General features: G+C 33.1%; 1 protein-coding gene across 1 annotated transcript in view; it reads right to left on the bottom strand.

Moving 5' to 3' along the window:
- The window catches only part of cux2b (cut-like homeobox 2b), a 375,989-nt gene that overhangs the window by 12,084 nt on the left and 338,192 nt on the right, over positions 1-25,713 (bottom strand). Inside the window, exons 12-18 of the mRNA XM_056464131.1 lie at positions 24,431-24,489; positions 24,298-24,346; positions 23,074-23,173; positions 20,050-20,682; positions 16,110-16,208; positions 13,012-13,574; positions 3,173-3,409 (exon numbers count right to left, since the gene is read on the bottom strand). Coding sequence (XP_056320106.1) covers positions 3,173-3,409; positions 13,012-13,574; positions 16,110-16,208; positions 20,050-20,682; positions 23,074-23,173; positions 24,298-24,346; positions 24,431-24,489 — 1,740 coding nt within the window. The remainder of the gene's footprint in view (positions 1-3,172; positions 3,410-13,011; positions 13,575-16,109; positions 16,209-20,049; positions 20,683-23,073; positions 23,174-24,297; positions 24,347-24,430; positions 24,490-25,713) is intronic.

Below are 25,713 nucleotides of genomic sequence, written 5' to 3'. Positions count from 1 at the left end.
AGACACAAGGAAGAGTTAACAACAACACCACCACGGTAAAACTAAACCCTCACTGTGACTGTCACTTACACTGGAGGACACTAGAGGGCAGCAGAAGACAATATAAAACAAGAGCAAACGAGAGAAATCACAATACTGCTCAAAATCACATTATTTTCTAAAGACATTCACACTTTTATTTAAGAAGGACACATTACATTTAAAAAAATGACAATAAATAATATTATAATAAAAAATAAATCTATATGTGATCTTGGACCAAAAAAACAGTCATGAGGGTCTCTTTTTGGAAACTGAGATTTACATCAGCTGAATAAATAAGATTTCCATTGATGTATGGTTCATTAACATAGGAAAAATAATAGGCTGAGATGAAACTATTTGAATATCTGAGGGATCAAAAAAATGAAATATTGAGAAAATCATCTTTAAAGTTGTTTAAATGAAGTTCCTGGCATGCATATTACCAATCAAAATGACTTTTCATATATATACAGTTGAAGTCAGAATTATTAGCCCCCCTTTGAATTTTTGTCTTTTTAAAATATTTCCTAAATAATGTTTAACAGAGCAAGGAAATTTTCACAGTATATCTGATAATATTTTTTCTTCTGGAGAAAGTCTTATTGGTTTTTATTTTGACTAGAATAAAAGCAGTTTTTAATTTTTTAAACACCATTTTACAGTCAAATTTATTAGCCCCCTTAAGCTAGATTTTTTTCTATAGTCTACAGAACAAACCTTCGTAATACAATGATTTGCCTAATTACCCTAACCTGCCTAATTAATCTAAATAACCTAGTTAAGCCTTTAAATGTCACATTAAGCTGAATAAATGTGTCCTGAAAAATATCTAGTCAAATATTATTTACTGTCATCATGGCAAAGATAAAATAAATCAGTTATTAGAAATGAGTTATTAAAACTATTATGTTTAGAAATGTGTTGAAAAAAAAATCCTCTCTCCGTAAAACAGAAATTGGGGAAAAAAATAAACAAGGGGGCTAATAATTCTGACTTTACAAAATATTGTTATGAAACATGATCTTTACTTAATATTACACAGATTTTTGGTATAAAATAAAAAATCTAGAATTTTGACTCCCCAAAACATACCCATGTGGTTCAGGGTCACATATACTAACTATTCAAGAGTGCACACTTAGCTGATGATTGATAATAAAGTGAGTTTGGCATGCTGTTCCAGGAGAGAGCCATGAGCGCAGAAGATCCTTGACCCCTGGGCTCCCTCCTGTTTCATCGAGAGTAAGGGCAGTCTGAGCACAGGTACAGTTGAAGTCTGAATTATTAGCCCCCCTGAATTATTAGCCCCTCTGTTTGTTTTTTTTCCCCAATTTCTGTTTACAGAAGATTTTTTTCAGCACATTTCTAAACATAATAGTTTTAATAACTGATTTATCTTATCTTTGCCTTGATGACAGTTAATAATATTTGACTAGATATTTTTCAAGACACTTCTATACAGCTTTAAGTGACATTTAAAGGCTTAACTAGGTTAACTAGGCAGGTTAGGGTAATTAGGCAAGTTATTGTATAACAATGGTTTGCTTTGTAGACCAGTGTTTCCCAACCCTGTTCCTGAAGGCACACCAACAGTACACATTTTTAACCTCTCCCTAATCAAACACACCTAAATCATCTCTCCAAAACCTGATGTTAATTGGTCCGATAAAGGTAGACCTACAAAACATGTACTGTTGGTGTGCCTCCAGGAACAGGGTTGGGAAACACCGTTGTAGACTATCAAAATAATATATATCTTAAAGGGGCTAATAATTTTGACCTTAAAATGTTTTTTATGCTGGATATGTTGGCTTTTCATTAAGCCGAAAAGAAAATGAATAAATGAATGACAATTAAAAAAATAAATAAATAAATAAAAATAATAATAAATAAATAAAATATAAATAAATAAATATTTATATAAATATGTATTATTTTAGATATATTCCCAAGTGTTGTTTAATAAAGAGAAGATTGTTTTCAACACATTTTTTAACATAATAGTTTTAATTACTAATTTCTAATAAGGCATTTATTTTCTCTTCGTCATGATGACAGTACAAGAAACTAGTTTTCATCTTAGAGATGTAATTTAAAGGCTTAACTTGTTCTGTAACTCAGTGTTTCCCAACCCTGTTCCTGGAGGCACACCAACAGTTCATGTTTTGGATGTCTCCCTCATCTGACCCATTAACTTCAGGTTTTGGAGTCTCTTCTAATGTTCTGATGAGTTGTTTCAGGTGTGTTTGATTAGGGAGAGGATGAAAATGTGTACTGTTGGCATGCCTTCAGGAACAGGGTTGGGAAACTCTGCATTAGAAGAGAATCCAAAACCTGAAGTTAATGGGTCAGATGAGGGAGACATCCAAAACATGAACTGTTGGTGTGCCTCCAGGAACAGGGTTGGGAAACACTGCTGTAACCAATCAAAAAATTATAATTTCTTAAGGGGGTTAATAATATTGATATAAAAAGACTTTTAAAAAATTATAAACAGCTTTGATTCCAGTCAAACTAAAAGAAAATAAGACTTTCTTGACAAGAAACAAATATTATAGAGCATTGTTTCCCAACCCTGTTCCTGAAGGCACACCAACAGTACACATTTTCAACCTCTCCCTAATCAAACACACCTGAATCAACTCAGCAGAACATTAGAAAAGACCGCAAAACCTGACACGAATGGGTCAGATAAGGGAGACATACAAAATATGTACTGTTGGTGTGCCTCCAGGAACAGGGTTGGGAAACACTGTTATAGAGAATACTTTGAACAGTTCGTTGCTCAGTTAGGTATCATTTGGGAAATATTTAAAAAAAAGATTAAATAAACTCACAAGAAAGCTATTAATTTTGCCCTTAATTATATATATATATATATATATATATATATATATATATATATATAAATGAACTGAAAAGAGATCTAACAATTATATCAGTGTATGAATTCCATGTTTAAACTACTAACACTCCATTAAAAAATATGATATCTCTTCAAATTTCTTTAACTTGAAACTTTACGAGTTCATTATCATTTCAGGTTAATTTTCCTGCACTGATTCCTTTGATCTCGACTCATTATGAGGAACGCTTCTGCTCTCCAGCTGCGGCGTTTCAGGACAAACACACAAACAATCCTACACACCTTTTCCCCGAAGATCCTCTGGCAGATGCCGTTCTTGGCCAGTTTCTCCTTGACCTGCCGCGTGAGCTCCAGCGTGTCCACCTCGCGATACATGTACATCTCGTACTGCTCTGGAGTCAGCGGCGGTACGGTGGGCTTCAGGGTGCGAGGGATGTAGGTGGGGTAAAAAGACACCCGTCCTCCACCGCAGGACGCCTCGCTGCTGACCGACGCGTCCGGCTCCGCCTTGATCTCCACCTGTAAGAAGAAGAAAAGGTTACACTTTATTTTAATGTACAATTTAAGTTATTAATAAGACTTTTAGATCAATAAACTAATACTAATTATCTGCTTAATGATATAATTAGTACACTCAAAAAATACATTTTACTGCTTGTTTAAACTTGTTTAATTATTTAATGTACAATTTGCCTTATTAACAAACCTTTAACTAAGACTTTTTAGCTCAATAATCTACTAATTATCTGCTATTTAATAGTATGAAGCAGAAAAAGTCACATTATTTTAATGAACAATTTGTGTTATTAATAAAAATTTATAACAAGAAGGACTCAATAAAGTACTAATTAGCTGATTATTAATAGTTAGTGTTGTTTGTTCAAACTTCTTATTTAAAATGAGCTGAAACAACACAATCATGGAGGGTTTTTGGGGGACAACTTGATTGTTTTATGTTTAATCTACTTAAATTTGTAAAAACTTATAAGCTAACTTCAATACTTCATGTTGTCCCAACACAAAACGATTGTGTGGAACCCAGCAATGTTTTACAGTTTAAGGTATAGTTTTAGGTATTAGGATTAGAGATACGTTATTAACAAACAATTAACTAAGACTTTCAGCTCAATAAACTACTAATTATCTGCTTAACAATATAGTTAGTACACCCAAAAATGACTTTTACTGCTTGTTTAAACTTGTTTAATTATTTAATGTACAATTCACGTTATTAACAAACCATAAACTGTTGAGAGTTTTAGCTCAGTAAGTTTTAGCTTAAAGAGTTTTAGCTCAGTAAACTACTAATTACATGCTTATTAATAGTCAGTACACTCCATGACTTTTGTTGATTGTTCAAACTTCTTATTTAAAAAAAAGCTGATATAAACACAATTCTCGAGTTTTTTTGTTGTTGTTTTAACTCAGTTGTATTTAAAAAGCTTAATTGTTGTATGTTTAATCTACTTACATTTGTAAACACAATTGAGTTAACTTAATCGATTTGTGTTGGGACAACATGAAGGAATTGTGTAGAACCCAGCATTTTTCACAGTGTACTCTCTTAAAAAACTACATTAGCTGTATGTTGAATATTCTTATTTAAAATGAGCTGAAACAACAAAATTCTTGAGGTTTTTGTTAAGGACAACTTGAATGTTTTATGTTTAATCTACTTCAATTTGTAAAAACTAACAAGTTAACTTAATTCCTTCATGTTGTCCCAACACAAAACGATTGTGTGGAACCCAGCAATTTTTACAGTTCAAGGTAGTTGGGTTTAGGGTTTAGGGTAAGGGATGCGCTATTAACAAATAATTAACTAAGACTATTAGCTCAATAAACTACTAATTACCTGCTTATTAATAGTAGGAAGCAGAAAAAGTCACTTTATTTTAATGAACTGTTTGCCTTATTAACAAACCTTTAACTAAGACTTTTTAGCTCAATAAACTACTAATTATCTGCTATTTAATAGTATGAATCAGAAAAAGTCACGTTATTTTAATGAACAATTTGTGTTATTAATGAAACTTTATAACTAGTAAGACTCAATAAATGACTAATTAGCTGATTATTAATAGTTAGTGCTGTTTGTTTTTATAAACAAACCATTAGACTTTCAGCTCAGTAAACTACTAATTATCTACTTAACAATATAATTAGTACACCCAAAAAATGACTTTTACTGCTCGTTTAAACTTGTTTAATTATTTAATGTACAATTCAAGTTATTTACAAACCATAAACTAAGACTTTTAGCTCAGTAAACTACTAATGACATGCTTATTAATAGTTAGTACACTCCATGACTTTTGTTGATTGTTCAAACTTCTTTAAAAAAAGAAGCTGAAATAAACACAATTCTCGAGTTTTTTTGTTGTTGTTTTAACTCAGTTGTATTTAAAAAGCTTAATTGTTGTATGTTTAATCTACTTACATTTGTAAACACAATTGAGTTAACTTAATCGATTTGTGTTGGGACAACATGAAGGAATTGTGTAGAACCCAGCATTTTTCACAGTGTACTCTCTTAAAAAACTACATTAGCTGCATGTTGAATATTCTTATTTAAAATGAGCTGAAACAACAGAATTCTTGAGGCTTTTGTTAAGGACAACTTGAATGTTTTATGTTTAATCTACTTCAATTTGTAAAAACTAACAAGTTAACTTAATTCCTTCATGTTGTGCCAATACAAAACGATTGTGTGGAACCCAGCAATTTTTACAGTTCAAGGTAGTTGGGTTTAGGTTTTAGGGTTAGGGATGCGCTATTAACAAATAGTTAATTAAGACTATTAGCTCAATAAACTACTAATTATCTGCTAATTAATAGTAGGAAGCAGAAAAAGTCACTTTATATTAATGAACTGTTTGACTTAACAAACCTTTAACTAAGACTTTTTAGCTCAATAAACTACTAATTATTTGCTATTTAATAGTATGAATCAGAAAAAGTCACATTATTTTAATGAACAATTTGTGTTATTATAACTTTATAACTAGTAAGACTCAATAAATTACTAATTAGCTGATTATTAATAGTTAGTGCTGTTTGTTTTTATAAACAAACCATTAGACTTTCAGCTCAGTAAACTACTAATTATCTGCTTAACAATATAGTTAGCACACCCAAAAAATGACTTTTATTGCTTGTTTAAACTTGTTTAATTATTTAATGTACAATTCATGTTATTTTTAACCGATAAACTAAGACTTTTAGCTCAGTAAACTACTAATGACATGCTTATTAATAGTTAGTACACTCCATGACTTTTGTTGATTGTTCAAACTTCTTTAAAAAAAGAAGCTGAAATAAACACAATTCTCGAGTTTTTTTGTTGTTGTTTTAACTCAGTTGTATTTAAAAAGCTTAATTGTTGTATGTTTAATCTACTTACATTTGTAAACACAATTGAGTTAACTTAATCGATTTGTGTTGGGACAACATGAAGGAATTGTGTAGAACCCAGCATTTTTCACAGTGTACTCTCTTAAAAAACTACATTAGCTGTATGTTGAATATTCTTATTTAAAATGAGCTGAAACAACAAAATTCTTGAGGTTTTTGTTAAGGACAACTTGAATGTTTTATGTTTAATCTACTTCAATTTGTAAAAACTAACAAGTTAACTTAATTCCTTCATGTTGTCCCAACACAAAACGATTGTGTGGAACCCAGCAATTTTTACAGTTCAAGGTAGTTGGGTTTAGGGTTTAGGGTAAGGGATGCGCTATTAACAAATAATTAACTAAGACTATTAGCTCAATAAACTACTAATTACCTGCTTATTAATAGTAGGAAGCAGAAAAAGTCACTTTATTTTAATGAACTGTTTGCCTTATTAACAAACCTTTAACTAAGACTTTTTAGCTCAATAAACTACTAATTATCTGCTATTTAATAGTATGAATCAGAAAAAGTCACGTTATTTTAATGAACAATTTGTGTTATTAATGAAACTTTATAACTAGTAAGACTCAATAAATGACTAATTAGCTGATTATTAATAGTTAGTGCTGTTTGTTTTTATAAACAAACCATTAGACTTTCAGCTCAGTAAACTACTAATTATCTACTTAACAATATAATTAGTACACCCAAAAAATGACTTTTACTGCTCGTTTAAACTTGTTTAATTATTTAATGTACAATTCAAGTTATTTACAAACCATAAACTAAGACTTTTAGCTCAGTAAACTACTAATGACATGCTTATTAATAGTTAGTACACTCCATGACTTTTGTTGATTGTTCAAACTTCTTTAAAAAAAGAAGCTGAAATAAACACAATTCTCGAGTTTTTTTGTTGTTGTTTTAACTCAGTTGTATTTAAAAAGCTTAATTGTTGTATGTTTAATCTACTTACATTTGTAAACACAATTGAGTTAACTTAATCGATTTGTGTTGGGACAACATGAAGGAATTGTGTAGAACCCAGCATTTTTCACAGTGTACTCTCTTAAAAAACTACATTAGCTGTATGTTGAATATTCTTATTTAAAATGAGCTGAAACAACAAAATTCTTGAGGTTTTTGTTAAGGACAACTTGAATGTTTTATGTTTAATCTACTTCAATTTGTAAAAACTAACAAGTTAACTTAATTCCTTCATGTTGTCCCAACACAAAACGATTGTGTGGAACCCAGCAATTTTTACAGTTCAAGGTAGTTGGGTTTAGGGTTTAGGGTAAGGGATGCGCTATTAACAAATAATTAACTAAGACTATTAGCTCAATAAACTACTAATTACCTGCTTATTAATAGTAGGAAGCAGAAAAAGTCACTTTATTTTAATGAACTGTTTGCCTTATTAACAAACCTTTAACTAAGACTTTTTAGCTCAATAAACTACTAATTATCTGCTATTTAATAGTATGAATCAGAAAAAGTCACGTTATTTTAATGAACAATTTGTGTTATTAATGAAACTTTATAACTAGTAAGACTCAATAAATGACTAATTAGCTGATTATTAATAGTTAGTGCTGTTTGTTTTTATAAACAAACCATTAGACTTTCAGCTCAGTAAACTACTAATTATCTACTTAACAATATAATTAGTACACCCAAAAAATGACTTTTACTGCTCGTTTAAACTTGTTTAATTATTTAATGTACAATTCAAGTTATTTACAAACCATAAACTAAGACTTTTAGCTCAGTAAACTACTAATGACATGCTTATTAATAGTTAGTACACTCCATGACTTTTGTTGATTGTTCAAACTTCTTTAAAAAAAGAAGCTGAAATAAACACAATTCTCGAGTTTTTTTGTTGTTGTTTTAACTCAGTTGTATTTAAAAAGCTTAATTGTTGTATGTTTAATCTACTTACATTTGTAAACACAATTGAGTTAACTTAATCGATTTGTGTTGGGACAACATGAAGGAATTGTGTAGAACCCAGCATTTTTCACAGTGTACTCTCTTAAAAAACTACATTAGCTGCATGTTGAATATTCTTATTTAAAATGAGCTGAAACAACAGAATTCTTGAGGCTTTTGTTAAGGACAACTTGAATGTTTTATGTTTAATCTACTTCAATTTGTAAAAACTAACAAGTTAACTTAATTCCTTCATGTTGTGCCAATACAAAACGATTGTGTGGAACCCAGCAATTTTTACAGTTCAAGGTAGTTGGGTTTAGGTTTTAGGGTTAGGGATGCGCTATTAACAAATAGTTAATTAAGACTATTAGCTCAATAAACTACTAATTATCTGCTAATTAATAGTAGGAAGCAGAAAAAGTCACTTTATATTAATGAACTGTTTGACTTAACAAACCTTTAACTAAGACTTTTTAGCTCAATAAACTACTAATTATTTGCTATTTAATAGTATGAATCAGAAAAAGTCACATTATTTTAATGAACAATTTGTGTTATTATAACTTTATAACTAGTAAGACTCAATAAATTACTAATTAGCTGATTATTAATAGTTAGTGCTGTTTGTTTTTATAAACAAACCATTAGACTTTCAGCTCAGTAAACTACTAATTATCTGCTTAACAATATAGTTAGCACACCCAAAAAATGACTTTTATTGCTTGTTTAAACTTGTTTAATTATTTAATGTACAATTCATGTTATTTTTAACCGATAAACTAAGACTTTTAGCTCAGTAAACTACTAATGACATGCTTATTAATAGTTAGTACACTCCATGACTTTTGTTGATTGTTCAAACTTCTTTAAAAAAAGAAGCTGAAATAAACACAATTCTCGAGTTTTTTTGTTGTTGTTTTAACTCAGTTGTATTTAAAAAGCTTAATTGTTGTATGTTTAATCTACTTACATTTGTAAACACAATTGAGTTAACTTAATCGATTTGTGTTGGGACAACATGAAGGAATTGTGTAGAACCCAGCATTTTTCACAGTGTACTCTCTTAAAAAACTACATTAGCTGTATGTTGAATATTCTTATTTAAAATGAGCTGAAACAACAAAATTCTTGAGGTTTTTGTTAAGGACAACTTGAATGTTTTATGTTTAATCTACTTCAATTTGTAAAAACTAACAAGTTAACTTAATTCCTTCATGTTGTCCCAACACAAAACGATTGTGTGGAACCCAGCAATTTTTACAGTTCAAGGTAGTTGGGTTTAGGGTTTAGGGTAAGGGATGCGCTATTAACAAATAATTAACTAAGACTATTAGCTCAATAAACTACTAATTACCTGCTTATTAATAGTAGGAAGCAGAAAAAGTCACTTTATTTTAATGAACTGTTTGCCTTATTAACAAACCTTTAACTAAGACTTTTTAGCTCAATAAACTACTAATTATCTGCTATTTAATAGTATGAATCAGAAAAAGTCACGTTATTTTAATGAACAATTTGTGTTATTAATGAAACTTTATAACTAGTAAGACTCAATAAATGACTAATTAGCTGATTATTAATAGTTAGTGCTGTTTGTTTTTATAAACAAACCATTAGACTTTCAGCTCAGTAAACTACTAATTATCTACTTAACAATATAATTAGTACACCCAAAAAATGACTTTTACTGCTCGTTTAAACTTGTTTAATTATTTAATGTACAATTCAAGTTATTTACAAACCATAAACTAAGACTTTTAGCTCAGTAAACTACTAATTACATGCTTATTAATAGTTAGTACACTCCATGACTTTTGTTGATTGTTCAAACTTCTTCTTTAAAAAAAGAAGCTGAAATAAACACAATTCTCGAGGTTTTTTTTGTTGTTTTAACTCAGTTGTATTTAAAAAGCTTAATTGTTGTATGTTTAATCTACTTACATCTGTAAACACAATTGAGTTAACTTAATCGATTTGTGTTGGGACAACATGAAGGAATTGTGTAGAACCCAGCATTTTTCACAGTGTACTCTCTTAAAAAACTACATTAGCTGCATGTTGAATATTCTTATTTAAAATGAGCTGAAACAACAAAATTCTTGAGGTTTTTGTTTAGGACAACTTGAATGTTTTATGTTTAACCCACTTAAATTTGTAAAAAACTAACAAGTTAAATTAATTCCTTCATGTTGTGCCTTTTTTTTACAGTTTAAGGCATAGTTGGGTTTAGGTATTAGGATTAGGGATGCGTTATTAACAAACCATTAACTAAGACTTTTAGCTCAATAAACTACTAATTACCTACTAAATAATATAATTAGTACACTCAAAAAAAAACTTTTGTTGCTTGTTTAAACTTGTTTAATTATTTAATATACAATTTGTGTTATTTGCAAACCCTTAACTAAGACTTTTAGCTCAGTAAACTACTATTTATCCGCTTATTAATAGTAGGAAACAGAAAAAGTCACACTTTAGTTTAATATACAATTTGGTTTATCTACAAACTATTAACTAGGAGTTTTAGCTCAACAAACTACTAATTACCTGCTTGTTAACAAGCAGCTAATCAGAAAAAGTCACCTTTATTTTAATATAAAATTTAATTTAGATTTTAACTTTAGACCATTAACTACTGTAAAACTTTTAGCTCAGCCACAGCCATATCACCCTGCAGCCCAAGACCGGTTATTCACTGAAGCTAAGCAGGGCTGAGCATGGTCAGTACCTGGATGGGAGACCAAATGGGAAAACTAGGTTGCTGTTGGAAGTGGTGTTAGTACAGCCAGCAGGGGGTGCTCAACCGGCAGTCTGTGTGGGCCCTAACGCCCCAATATAGTGAGAGCGACTCACTATATACTATGAGCGCTATCTTTCGGATGAGACGTTAAACCGAAGTCCTGACACCTTGTGGTCATTAAAAATCCCATAGCAGTTCTAATGGCCTCCCAAACATCCACATTCACTGAATTGGCTCTATCACTGTCTCTCCACCAATAGGTGGTGTGTGGTGAGCGCACTGGTGGCGTTGTCCTGTGGCTGCCGTCACATCATCCAAGTGGATGCTGCAAAGCCTAACTCTCATGATTGTGAAGCGCTTTGGGTGTACGATCATACACAATAAATGTACTATATAAATACACATTACATTACAGCAAATTACTAATTATCTGCTTATTAATAGTGGAGGACTTTACAATTTATTAAACAATTCATTTACAATTCACGTTATTAACAAACCATTAAAGTTTACTAAGACTTTTAGCTAAGTAAACTACTATGTATCTGCTTATTATTCAAACTTTAATGTGCAATTTAGATAATTAAAAACAATTAGCGAAGAATATGACTTTAGTCGGATTACGGTAATCAAAAATCGCTGTTTACATGGTCGATTCTTAATCAGAGTATTGTCTTAATCACATTGAAATCAGAGTATTGGTGTCCATGTAAGCATACTCAGTGAGACCCATGCTCATTCTGAAAATGTATAGTCCCGTGGATGTTTCTGGAGACTGCTAATTATGTAGGAGGTACGTATGGCTGCATTTGATTTTTTAAGCAAACGCTATGGGGCGGTGTGACGCTGTTACTTTTCGTGCTTACTGGCTGACTGCTTACCTCCGTGTGGAGGGCTTCCCGGCACAACCAGTTTGTCCAGTTAGCTTGTTGTGTGCGTCAGTGGACTTGAGACGCAGAGAGGAGCTGACCATGATAATGACAACCGAGTTCGAGTCCGGGGAAGAGCGGTTCCAGAAATCAAGTAAGACAAAAACAGAATCCAAAAAATAAAGTGATCAAGTTCATAACAGGGTGAGCGTGTGGTAAAATCCGAAAACGTCCGAAAAATCTGACGAGGGCTTTTCTTTTTCTGGACGGCTTTTGTAAATTGTTGGTTGGGTTTAGGGAAGCAAGCGGGTGGGCAGGTCAATCTGTACAACTGGTTGGGTTTAGGGAAGGAGTAGGGTGAGTCAGCCGATTGGCCGGTCACCCAGTCATTCATTCATTCAGTCAGACAGACAGACGGTCGATCGATAGCGCGGATGCAAACGGCGCTCGCGAGAGACATTTGAGATGCGAAAAAGCGCACACAGCGGCCTCTCGCAGATTCACGAAAACAAAAACAGCAAAAATACGTACCTCCCGGAACGTATTTAGCGGTCTCCAGAAAAGTCCGCGAGACTACGTTTTCAGAATGAGCTTGGGTTGCGTTGAAGTGCAGTACATATTGTAAACATCTTAATCAAACTACAGTACTTTACCATCATATAGAACTTTTTACACAAATTTTACGACAGGGTAGTCCATACACACACAGCTGTTTGACACTATTCTCTGCACCTATCGAGTCAGTAAAGGACCACAGACACCTGCATCGTGAAATGTGGAATCCTTTTGGCTTTTCATTCGCCGTGCAAGAATCAAATTCCATTAAAACAACACTCTTCCAGCAGTCCTTACTTCATACTCACATCCAATACCTCAGTTTGACACGGGGGCATGAATGAAATGTTCCTGAATGAAAGTGAAACTGCAGAAGTGCACTTAAAGTCGAAAAATTAAAAAAGAAACGTTGGATAGCGTGGTGATGCAATGACGGTAATCGATCTATGTACTATAACATGTAAAACGGGATCCTGAAAGAAAAGCAACTCCTCATATTATTGTCTCCATTGGGATTAAGGCATATAATTAGATTACTGATGTCCAAGTAAACGTAGTCACTGTCTCACTTATGTTACAATTTTTAAGCCAGTTGTAACACACACACACGCACACACACTTACCTGTCGGTTTATCATGGGCTCATCTTCAGGTGCGGATGTGTCTTCTCCATTTGCAGCACAGTCTCCATTCTCCATCCGCGGCCATGGACGAGGCATTGATGTGGAGGATGAAGAGGAAAGAGATGGAGAAACGGAGGTGAACGGTCCCATGACGGCCGCGCTGCGCTCCACAGACCAATGCTGGTCAAAATACGTCCCGGCCTCCCCGATCTCCGACTTGACCTTTCGGATGATGTTCTGGACAAATGCTGCGGGCGACAGGACACTCAGAGGCGTCTGTGGGCTTCCGGTGGGATTGGACAGACTCTGAGGGACGGATATGCCCTCTTCTTGTTTGATGAAGGGTGGTGTGGAGGACGCTTGGCTCTTGGATGGATCGTGGATGGAGAGGCGCTCGCTGGCGGAGGAGCGTCCACACACCTCCATCTCCAGCAGGGCCTGCTGCTGCGCCTGCATCTCTCGACGGGCCTGCTCCAGGATGCTTTTGATGGCCTCGTCTGAACTGCTGCCTGCACCGGTGCTGTTACGACCAGAGGGACAGCCTAGAGACGACTTACAGTCACCTGTAGAACACACACACACACACAATAACAAACACTTAATATACTAATACACTATATTGAACATGTATTATACGGCTGAAGTCAAAATTATTTGCCCTCCTGTGATTTTATTTCCTTCTTTTATTTCCTAAATGATGTTTAACAGAGCAAGGAATCTTTCTCAGTATTTCCTATAATATTTTTTCTTCAGGAGAAAGTCTTATTTGTTTTATTTCAGCTAAAATAAAAGCAGTTTTTAATTTTTTAAAAGCCATTTTAAGGTCAAAATTATTAGCCCCCTTAAGAGTTACCGCAATATTTTTTCCGACTGTTTACAGAACAAACCACTGTTATACAATGACTTGCCTAATTAGCCTAGTTAAGCCTTTAAATGTCACTTTAAGTGTCTTGAAAAATATCTAGTCAAATATTATTTACTGTCATCATGGCAAAGATAAAAGAAATCAGTTATTAGAAATGAGTTATTAAACTATTATGTTTAGAAATGTGCTGAAAAAAATCTTCTCTCCATTAAACAGAAACTGGGGAAAAATACACAGGGGGGCTAATAGTTTTGAACTCAACTGTACACATAGATCACATTTTGGAAAGGGCGCTATATACTGTATACATGCAGGTTAACTATGTTTATATACTTTCCATCACGTACACAACACCTTAACTTTTCTGATTTCGATTGTAATGTAATAATGCGCACCTTGCGAAGCCACTTTAGAATGATAATTATAGTGAAAAATAATTAGTATGGAATTAGAAAAAATAAATAAATAAAGTTGAATTTAATTGAATGACATGGGTCTCACTGCAAAAAAAAAATCTAAATATTCTTGAATCAAGAAGCATTTTTTGAGAAAAGAAAAAAATGGTCTTGTTTTCAGAAATAATATGTTAAAAATAAGTGAAAACAAGCTAAATAATCTACATTATATTTTAATTGAACACATATCACATAAGGTACGCATACAGTACCGTTCAGTTTAGTATGTGAAAAGGCAAAGCTGAAAATCTATGGTTAAAGCGCCACCCAGCGGTCAAAAGCTGCAGGCGCACTTACTACAGCTAAAGGGAACATATTGAAGTGGTGACATCTGTACACTGAAAAAAGTGTTGCATGCAAAACAGTTGCAAACAATTTATTTGTGTTGAATTTAAACAAACAAATTAAATTGAGCAATGTTCAACTTGATTTGTTTGTTTAAATTCAGCCCCCCAAAAATTGTTTACTACCACTTAACATAAAAAAATTGAGTAAATCCAAAGAATCATCTTTGAATCATTTTTTCAGTGTATATATATATATATATATATATATATATATATATATATATATATATATATATATATATATATATTTTTTTTTTTTTTTTACTTTGAAATAGGACTGTTTTGCTTACCCCATTGGTAAATTATTTAGCTTATTTTAAGGAAAAACTCACTTAATTTTGACTTTTTTCAAAATTCAATTTGTATATTCATAATTTACACTTACACATAAATTACACTTTTAATTAAACATTTAGAATCTTTATTATTTATAACAATAAAAAAATACAGCACAATAAAGACAGCAATGCACAAAATATAAAAGTTACTTGCACACATAATTATACATAATATACATAATTCTGTATAATATAATTATTTCATATAATTACTATTTATTATTAATACTTAACTATAATTAAAAATTAATAAATATAATTAATTAATAATTAGATAATTATAATTTATTAAAATGCATTATTGTATATATTTCTATATACACTTGGATAAAAAAATTATACATATATATATATATATATATATAAAACCCAGAATATTGTTGTTCCTTGCACCATGTATCACTTTGCAAAAATTTTCATTATTATTATCATTTTTATTTTATTTTTGGATCCTAAAGTTTGGATCCTTTGTATCCTTTATTTTAAGTATCCTTATCCGTATTAGATGTTGTACACTTCCTTATTTCATGTTTTGTTTTCATTTGGGTTAAAATAATATCATATATAAAAATAAAATAAAATAAAATAAATAAAATAAAATAATACAAATAAAATAAAAAATGAAATAAAACAAAATATAAAATAAAATGTAATTCAATTAAAATAAAATAAAATATAAAATAAAAAATAAAATAAAACAAAAAATAAAATTAAATAAAATAAATAATAAAACAAAACAAAACAATAAAATAAAAAATAAAATAAAATAAAAAATTTAAATTAAATAAAATGATACAAAAAAAAAAGCTCAAAAATAATCAAATTAAAAATAAAATAAAAAAAACTTAATTAATATGTTAATGAAACACATTTCACTCAGGATATTTTTACTTACACAATTTTGCTTCTCAAGTAATTCAGTTTTAAAATGTGTCATTTTCTTCCAGTGCATAATAATAATTTAGCACCATAAGCAAATTCCAAAACAACCCTGAATGTGCATTTATTATTGTGTGTGTGAGAGAGAGAGAGTGTGTGTTTGTGTGTGTTATTGTGCTTCATAAGCGGCCTGTGGTTTGTGCAGTCTTTGTACCTCTCTGTGACTGGATCTCCTTCTTGGCCTGCTCCAGGATGCTCTTGATGGCATCATCTGACCCAGTTTCCGGAGTTCGGATGCGAGGAGTGATGCTCCCTGTCGGAGAGAGAGGAGAACGGGCCGCTTGATCACAGAACAGCCTCCAAAGCCTTCGTTTGATTGCTAGATCAATGGCCGCTTTGAGGAGCTGGCAGCGAGTGAGGGTGTGAAACACGTGAAGCCTTTACTTTCAAAACATCACAACAAATGCAGCGGAAGTTCAGCCACAAATACGGGGATGCAAACGTTTGTACAGGAAACCGGACTGAAGCGGTTCAGGCGTCGTCAAGCTGACAGACGGCCTTGTGGGATAGCTCAGAAACATGAAACACACGGTTCACTCGCTGTTTAACTTCAGTAATGCGGAAGTCAATCAGAAGGTGCGATTCTCTCTAGAAAAATAGTCAAGATTTACTTTTAGGCTGTATGTGTGATGATTTTTAAACTACATACAGTTGAAGTCAAAATTATTTACCCTCAGGTGATTTTTTTTTTTTCAAATGTTTCCCGAATGATGGAAGGAATTTTTCACAGTATTTCCTTTAATATTTTTTCTTCTGGAGAAAATCGTACTTGTTTTATTTCTACTACACTCTCAGAAAAAAGGTACACTGTGGTACAAATAATGCTCCTTAAGGAACAGTTTGGTACCTTTGTAAACGTGGTACCTTATATGACACAGAAAAGACCTCTTATTATACTGTTCTGTACCTTTTATGCTACAATAGAAATGAAGGTACACAATTGTTCTCATAAAAAGGTACATACGTGTTGGACAACTCCTCCTTTATTATGAATATCTATGAAAATAAATATTACTGGAAAGGCAAAGTGATTTTATGAATAATTTCCATATAAAAAAATTAATCATCATTTAAAAGTATATCTGTTTAAAGAAACTCATAAACATTAAATAATAAGTTCTATAATACAAAACAACTGGTAAAACTAAACTGTGGGTATTGTACTATACACTCTCAGAAATAAAGGTACGCGAGCTGTCACTGGGGTGGTACCTTTTCAAAAGGTACATGTTTGTACTTAAAGGGTACATATTTGTACCTCAAATGTATATATTAGTCCCTAAAAATTTTAAGAGGAACACTTTTTTACTTTTAAGGTACTAATATGTACCCTTGAGGTATTAATATGGATCTTTTAGGTACACATTTGTAAAGGTACCACCCCAGTGACAGCTCGCGTACCTTTATTTCTGAGAGTGTAGGTATTGTACTATTGTAACTAAACCTTTAAGGCATTTTAATAAACATTTGGTAAGGATTTTCTGATAAATTTTCATTACTGATATCCGCAACCTTTCGGCATTTGCTTTCCACTACGCACGTGAGCTGACACAAGTCCTGCATATGCAGTGTTCATGCAGACATTTTACTATTGTAAAACTAATCAAACATTATATCTCGTTACAAAACCTTTGCATAATTCTATTTCTATTTTAACATTAAGTAAATTAAATGAACTTTTAGATGATTACACAGGTATTGTGTGAAAATTAGAGAAAAAAAAGGTTTTCTATTGTAGATGGGAGAATGTGTTTCTGTAAGATGTTGTGAAATGTTTAGCAAAAAATAGATCTTTTAATTTATGTTAAAGTATTTTTTATTCTTTATTGTAAATGAAAAATGTGCATTTACACAAAAAGAAACTTTGTTTAATGTATTTATGTTTTATATTTCCTGAAAATAAACTGACACATTTTGGATATACAGCAGCAAAATGCCTTTAAATAGTTCTTGAAGGAACACGTTTGACACTGTTAAGGTACAAAGTGTCTTGTCACTGTAGTGGAACCTTCATGGATCAGATTTGTACCTTTGATGAAGGTACAATATTGTATCTGCAGGTTTTAAAAACCAAAGGGACATCTTTTTTCCTATGGTACCAATCATGTCCTTAAAGGTACAAACTGCAATGGTACAAATGTGTTTCGTTGTCTTAAGGTACAATTCTGTTCTGTAAAAAAGGTACTGCCCCAGTGGAAAGGGTTTGTACCTTCATTGGTAAGACATTGAACCATTTTTTCTGAGAGTGAATAAAAGCAGTTCCTTTTTTTTAAAACCATTTGAACTGCCTGCTCTACCAAAAGGGTTTTAAATAATGGTTTACACTACACAGCATTGTTGGTTTACCAAAAAAAAATAAATCTAACAAACATAATCCTGTTGCACTATACTGCACTTTATTTTAGTTTTATTGTAAAAACATAAACATAACAAGAAAGCATGTTAAATGAGAATCTGAAATATTTTATGTCATACATCAAAAAATAAAGATGATTTAGTAATCAAAAATGTTTGTTTTATTTTGAATATTTCCTTAAATAAACTGGTCATACACATATTTACTGATTTTTCATAGTATATGTATTAATTCCAGTACTTTTAGCATAAACCCACATATCAACCATTCAGTTTCAACTGTATCTATAATATGTATCTATGCGAGTTACGTAATAATATGACTTTTCTAAGTAACAAGTAATGCATTACTTTAAAAAATAAGTAATAATATTTGAGTTACTGTTTTGAAAATGTAACGCAAGTTACTTTTTAGTTTAATTAATGAGCTTTAAAAAATAAATGGCTGAATTAAATTAAGTAAAAGTAAAATTAAACAAGTAGTCACAAAGAATCATGCAGTCAGTAAGAGAATGTGTTCATTATTTTGAACGCATCGAAGAAAAGGAAAAGGGGATTATAGTCTCACTGCACAGTGATTTTATTTAAAGCAAAAAGTACAAAAGTAGCAAACACTGCTTTAAACTTTCAATAATCTGTATATGTAGAGCTCTGTGTCAGGAAGTTCTCAGATAACATTATCCTAAAATATTATTTTTTGATGTGTTTTTTAAAGGTAAATGCAGGTGTGGGTTATAAAGTGTGTTGTTAACTGCAGAGCTCCTCTATTAAGAAAAGAAAGAAAGAAAAAACAAGTTCTGAAAGAGATCAAGCCTCAGCCAGGTAAAAAAAAAAGTAACTCAAAAGTAATGTAATTATACAATTATTATATTGTTATTATTGTTTATATATATATATATATATATATATATATATATATATATATATATATATATATATATATATATATATATATATATATATATATATATATATATATACACACACATATATATATATAGTTTGTATAATTTAATATAATAACAATATAATTAATGTAATAACTATATATATAACTATATATAACTATATAACTATATATATATAATTTTTATTAGATAGAAATATTTAATTCATTAATATAAATAGACATTTTCTTAAATCTATGCATGCGTGTATTTATTTATATATAAAAATTAGATAAAAGCTTTTTTTGGGATGTGATTAATCCCAATTAACCTTTTGACATCCCTAATAATAAAATAGGTATGACCATTTTCCTCAGTTGTTAGTACTGTCCCCTCACAGCAAGAAGGTTTCTGGTTTGAGCCTCGGCTGGGCCAGTTGGCATTTCTGTGTGGAGTTTGCATGTTCTCCCCGTGTTGGTGTGGGTTTCCTCCGGGTGCTCCGGTTCCCCCACAGTCCAAACACATGCGCTAATGGTGAATTGGATAAGCTAAATTGGCCATAGTGTATAAGTGTGAATGAATGTGAATGGGTGTTTCCCAGAACTAGGTTGCAGCTGGAAGAGCATCCGCTCTGTAAAGCATATCCTGGATAAGTTGGTGGTTCATTCCATTGTTGCGACCCCTGATAAATAAGGGACTAAGCCAAAGGATTGAATGAATAAATATTAAATAATCATAATGTTATAGTAAGTGTTTGTCAATAACATGACGCTTCCACAAAGCAAACGTTGTGATATTTCTCCAGATGTCATGATGCCGGCAGTGTTTTCTGAGGGTTTGTTCATCACTCACCTCTCTGGCGGACTTGAATAGTGCGCAGCGCCAGGATGTTTTGCTCGTCCGACAGGAACTGCTTCATCTTGATGAACGGCTCTTTGCCCTTGACCGTCAGCTTCCTCCAGGGTTTGGGACGGGCCAGTATCTCGCTGACTGACCCCTGCGAGAGTCCCAGCACGTAGTGTCCGAACACCCGCTGGCCGATGTTGTGTTTCAGCAGCTGCTCTTTCACCTGGAAAGCGATCTCTGCTGTGTCCAACTGGTCGTCATCTCCGCCCCCTGAACTCCCGCTCTCTGATTGGTCACTCGGCATGCCTGTGTCTATAGTGATGGGGATGGAGGTGCTGTGATTGGCTGACAGGAGGGCAGCTTTGGCGGCGTATAGTGCGGTGGGGAAGGCCATGATGGAGGAGCCGTCTTTCTTGAAGAGAGGAGACAGAAGCTGCTTCTGCAAGAGCTGATCTGGAAGTTTTTCACCAGTGAAGGGCGACACTGAGAAGGGGCGGGGCAGAGTGTGGATGGGCGTGTCTGCAGTGGGCGGAGCTGGGCTGGAGGAAGTGCGTCCATCTATGGGCAGTGTTCCTGGAGGAGAAGAATATGAGCCAGCCGGGCGACTCACGTCCTTACTGTCCTCAGAACGACCATCATCTGAAAATAACGAGATCATTATTTATCACCTACAGGTGAGGTCAGAATTATTAGCCCCCCTTTTCCCCAATTCCCCAAAACTGATCAATTGTTAAAGGGATATTTTACTCAAAAATATACATTTTGTCATCATTTATTCTCCGATCAATTGTTTTAAACTTGTTCCTTCTGTTGAACATAAAAGAAGATATTTTGTAGAAAGCTGGAAACCTGTAACCATTGACTTCCATATTTGTTTTTCCTACTAATAAAGTCAATGGTTACAGGTTTCCAACATGTTTCAGAATATCTTCTTTTGTGTTCACTCTTGCAACCACTTGAGGGTGAGTTCAGAGGCGCCACGGGCCCTCTGACAAGCTGAAAGTGAAGAGCGGCTGGGGGTGGTTTGTTTGCGATCGCGGATGAAAGTGAAGAGCGGGGAACCAGACTGTTAATCCAAAATGATGTATATTTCCAAATGAGAATGAATATTGAGTAGGGGGCAGGGTTTAATTGTTGTGCTCCTCCTCTTTTCTTAAACTCGCAAGAAACTAAAGGATGGAGGGGCGTGGCTTAACATATTTCATCACATGGCATCATCAGGGATGGAATGCTGTTCCAGAGAGGGAGCGAATGATTTTGATTGAAGATTACCATAACAAAGCATTTATTCACTCATTCATTCATTTTCTTTTCGGCTCAGTCCCTTTATTAATCTGGGGTCGCCACAGCAGAATGAACCGCCAACTTATCCAGCACATGTTTTACGCAGCGAATGCCCTTCCAGCTGCAACCCATCTCTGGGAAACATCCATACACACACATTCACACTCATACACTATGGACAATTTACCTAATTCACATGTACCATCTTTGGACTGTGGGGAAAACCGGAGCTCCTGGAGGAAACCCACGCGAACGCAGGGAGAACATGCAAACTCCACACAGAAACGCTATGTATTTATATATATCTATATTAGAGGTTGCATCGACTAGTCGACTTTAATGCTCTGCAGTGACGCTTTTTGATTGACGTCGACTAGTCGCGCTGCGCAGATCACATGGTTTGACCTGAAATACATGCCAGCTTTACACACAGCTCACTGAATGAAACTTCCCTCAGATTATTTACAGTAATTTTTTTAAATGTTATTTTTTCTTATGTCAGCGTCAAAGATTCACGTGAACTTTGAGTGAACTTTAAATCATCATCGTTGAGCAGCTTTCTAGCGTGCTCGATCATAGCGGTAAATATGCATCTGAGCAAGTCTCTGACAGTATAATATGGCTTAAAGTAACATTAAAGCCTTTGTCTTTCGTGTGTTATGTTATGAATAGGTCCACATGGAATCTGCACACACAGAATTCCGCAGATTTTCCGCAGATTTTTAGCCCATCATTAATTCTGTTTATTTACTTGAATAAATGTGCGTAAATCTATATTTATTCACTTTGTAAATTAATTACAATTACAAAAGTAATATTATTGACTAATTTGAAAATGTTCATCTAATTTATGTACAATGCAGTTTGTACAGTAATATTTTCTGTCTTTTAGTAGAGATATTATATGAGAGACTTGCTTTGTTTACCAAATAAAGTGAATCTAACTGGATTTGCATTTTAAACATTCAATAAAAGTTAAAAAGATAATATTATTTTACATATTAAGGTTTTAGTTATGATACTCCCAACATAATTCCGCAGAAATCCGCAGATTTTTACCAAAATTCTACGCAGAAATGGCAAAAAACATCCGCAGATTCCATCTGGCCCTAGTTATGAATAACTTCACATGAATCTGTGTGCTGATGACGTATGCTTTACTTCTGCACTAAAATATCTGTTATTGTTACATACTTTTAAGAACATGCAGTGATCAATGTGTTGATTGCATTTATTTAGCAGTAAAATTAGCCCGGGCACTAATGTTGCACTATTAACGAAATGAATGTGTTGACCGTGAATTTGTTTTGCAGTAAAATCAGTAATTGTTAATGTTGCATTGTTTTCCATGTGAAAATATTTTTTTTTGCAAATAAATCACAAATTTTGGCGTGTTGCAAAACATTTGCGTCTTGTGTTTTATTGATGACGTCACCAGGGACTAGTCGACATTTACTCAACTTTGATAACTTAAAAGTCGACCTCCAAAAATCTGAAGTCATTCAACCCCTAATATATATATATATATATATATATATATATATATATATATATATATATATATATATATATATATATATATATATATATATATATATGTGTATGTATATATGTATATATGTATATATGTATATATATATATATATATATATATATATATATATATATATATATATATATATATATATATATATATATATACACACGTTTTGACACAATTGTGCATGTAAACAGACACGTCCTTACCGCTGTTGTGTAGCACTCTGACTTTATCCACAAGAAACTTGTGGGATGGCAGAAAGGCTTCTTTGTCCAGCAGCAGAGCCTCAGCAGTTTTGGCTGAATCCTGTGAACACATGCACATTCAAACATTTTAACAATTTATTTAGCTCCACTTAAATGAGGAAAAAAATCACCATGACATGATTATTAGGTCGATCTAATTAATAAGTACTAGTACCTAATGAATAACTACTAGTGCATAAAAATATGTACTAGTCCCAGCTGGAATACACACTAGTCAAAACAGAATAGTTGACATCTCAATGACAGATCACATCGAAATCAAAGGAAAAAATGTACATTTGTTACTAGAAACAACAGAATAGTTACAAGTCACTATTAAAAAAAGTACTAGTATCTAATGAATAAGAACTATCTAATAAATAAGTACTAGTATCTAATGAAAAAGTACTAGTAACTAATAAATAAGAACTAGTATCTAATACATAAGTAATAGTAACTATTTAATAGGTACTGGTATCTAATGAATGAGTACTAGTAACTGATAAATAAGAACTATTATCTAATACATAAGTAATAGTAACTATTTAATAGGTACTGGTATCTATTAAATAAGTACTAGTAACTAATAAATAGGAACTATTATCTAATACATAAGGTACTAATAGGTACTGGTATCTAATGAATGAGTACTAGTATCTAATAAAAAGAACTAGCGTCTAATAAGTGAGCACTAATATATTTTGAAAAGCACTAGTATCTAAAGAATAGGCACTAGTATCTAATGAATACTTAATGGAAAAGATATTAGTATCTAAAAAATGAGCACTAACAGGAAAATAGATACTAGTACGGGTTATAGATTAAATGTCAAAACGGCTTGCCATACGCAAATAATAGACAGACACACTCAGTCACCCAAGTGCACACATGCACGCACATGCACGCAGACAGACAGAGAGACAGACAGACAGACAGACACACACAAACAGACCTATATACACACACATAAACAAACACTCTTTTAAACCCAGTTAAACTGAGATGATCAATGCAGATTTCCACTATAGATGTGGCAGCGAGCCGTTCACACTGAGCGCTGTGCTGCTTCTACATTGACAGACGCAGGCAGCTGTTTTCACTGCTGAAGTTTATCTGTAAATGTACATCAATATAAGACAGAGCTGTGAATAAGCCTCTCTGCAGGAACATGCTGCTTCCACTCACCTGGGATGAACTTCCATTGGCTGATGCCAGTTTCATGGCTTTCAGGATGCTGGAGGAGACACAAGCATACATTAACATCATCATCTTTACAGTCTGTGTGTATGTGTGTGTGTGTGTGCGCGCAAAAGCTCACCTGAGTTCAGTTTTGATCTCTTCATAATCGATCTGTGACTGGAGTTTGGTCTCCAGGGTCTGTGAAGACACAAATCAAGATGTTAATAAAAAGCTTCATAAGTCATTGAAGGTCTTGTGACATGAGAAAATATGCAAGATTAAAAGATGCATCTATTTAGTGAAAAATACAGTAAAACACTGGGAAAGTTTTGATATATTATTAGAATTTTAAATAAGTGATTTCTATTTGAATATATTATTAAATGGATTAAATAAAATAAATTTTCAGCATCATTACGCCGGCCTTCAGCATCTTCAGAAATCATTTTAACCATGCTGATTTTCTACTCATTCATTCATTCATTCATTCATTCATTCATTCATTCATTCATTTTCCCTTTATTAACCAGGGGTCGCCACAGAGAAATGAACCACCAACTTATCCAGCATGTGTTTTACCCTTCCAGCTGCAACCCAACACTGGGAAACACCCATACACTTGCATTCACACACACACACTACGGCCAACTTGGCTTACTCAATTCACCTATAGCGCATGTGTTTGAACTGTGGGGGAAACCGGAGCACCAGGAGGAAACCCACACCAACACGGGGAGAACATGCAAACTCCACACAGAAATGCCAACTGACCCAGCTGGGGCTTGAACCAGCCACCTTCCTGCTGTAAGGTGATCGTGCTACACATTGCGCCACCGTGACACCCTATGATTATTATTCATTCATTCATTTTCTTTTCAGCTTAGTCCCATTATTCATCGGGGTTGCCACAGCGGAATGAACCACTAACTTATCCAGCATATATTTCACAAAGGGGATGCCCTTCCAGCTGCAACCCATCACTGGGAAACACCCATACGCACTCATTTACACACATACACTACAACCAATTTAGTTTATTCAATTTAGCTATAATGCATGCATTTGGACTGTGGAGGAAACTGGAGTACCTGGAGGAAACCAACGCCAACACGGGGAGAACCAGCTGCCTTCTTGCTGTGAGGTGATTGTGCTACCCACTGCGCCACCATGACGCCTACATTTTTATTATTATTTTTATTATTATCATTACCCATTTTGAATAATATTAATAATATCCCAGTTATGGGTTGGTGATTCATTCCGCTGTGGTGACCCCTGATTAATAAAGGGGCTAAGCCGAAAAGAAAATGAATGAATGAATAATAATAAAGTCACTTTTGATTCACTAAGTGCATGCCTGTAAATTATTAAAGTATTAAAAAATATATGATAACTTGAGGCGGCACAGTGGCTCAGTGGGTA

This window comes from Danio aesculapii, chromosome 8 (genome assembly GCF_903798145.1).
Source record: "Danio aesculapii chromosome 8, fDanAes4.1, whole genome shotgun sequence".
Lineage (NCBI taxonomy): Eukaryota > Metazoa > Chordata > Actinopteri > Cypriniformes > Danionidae > Danio > Danio aesculapii.
This window is presented reverse-complemented; position numbering and strand designations above follow the sequence as displayed.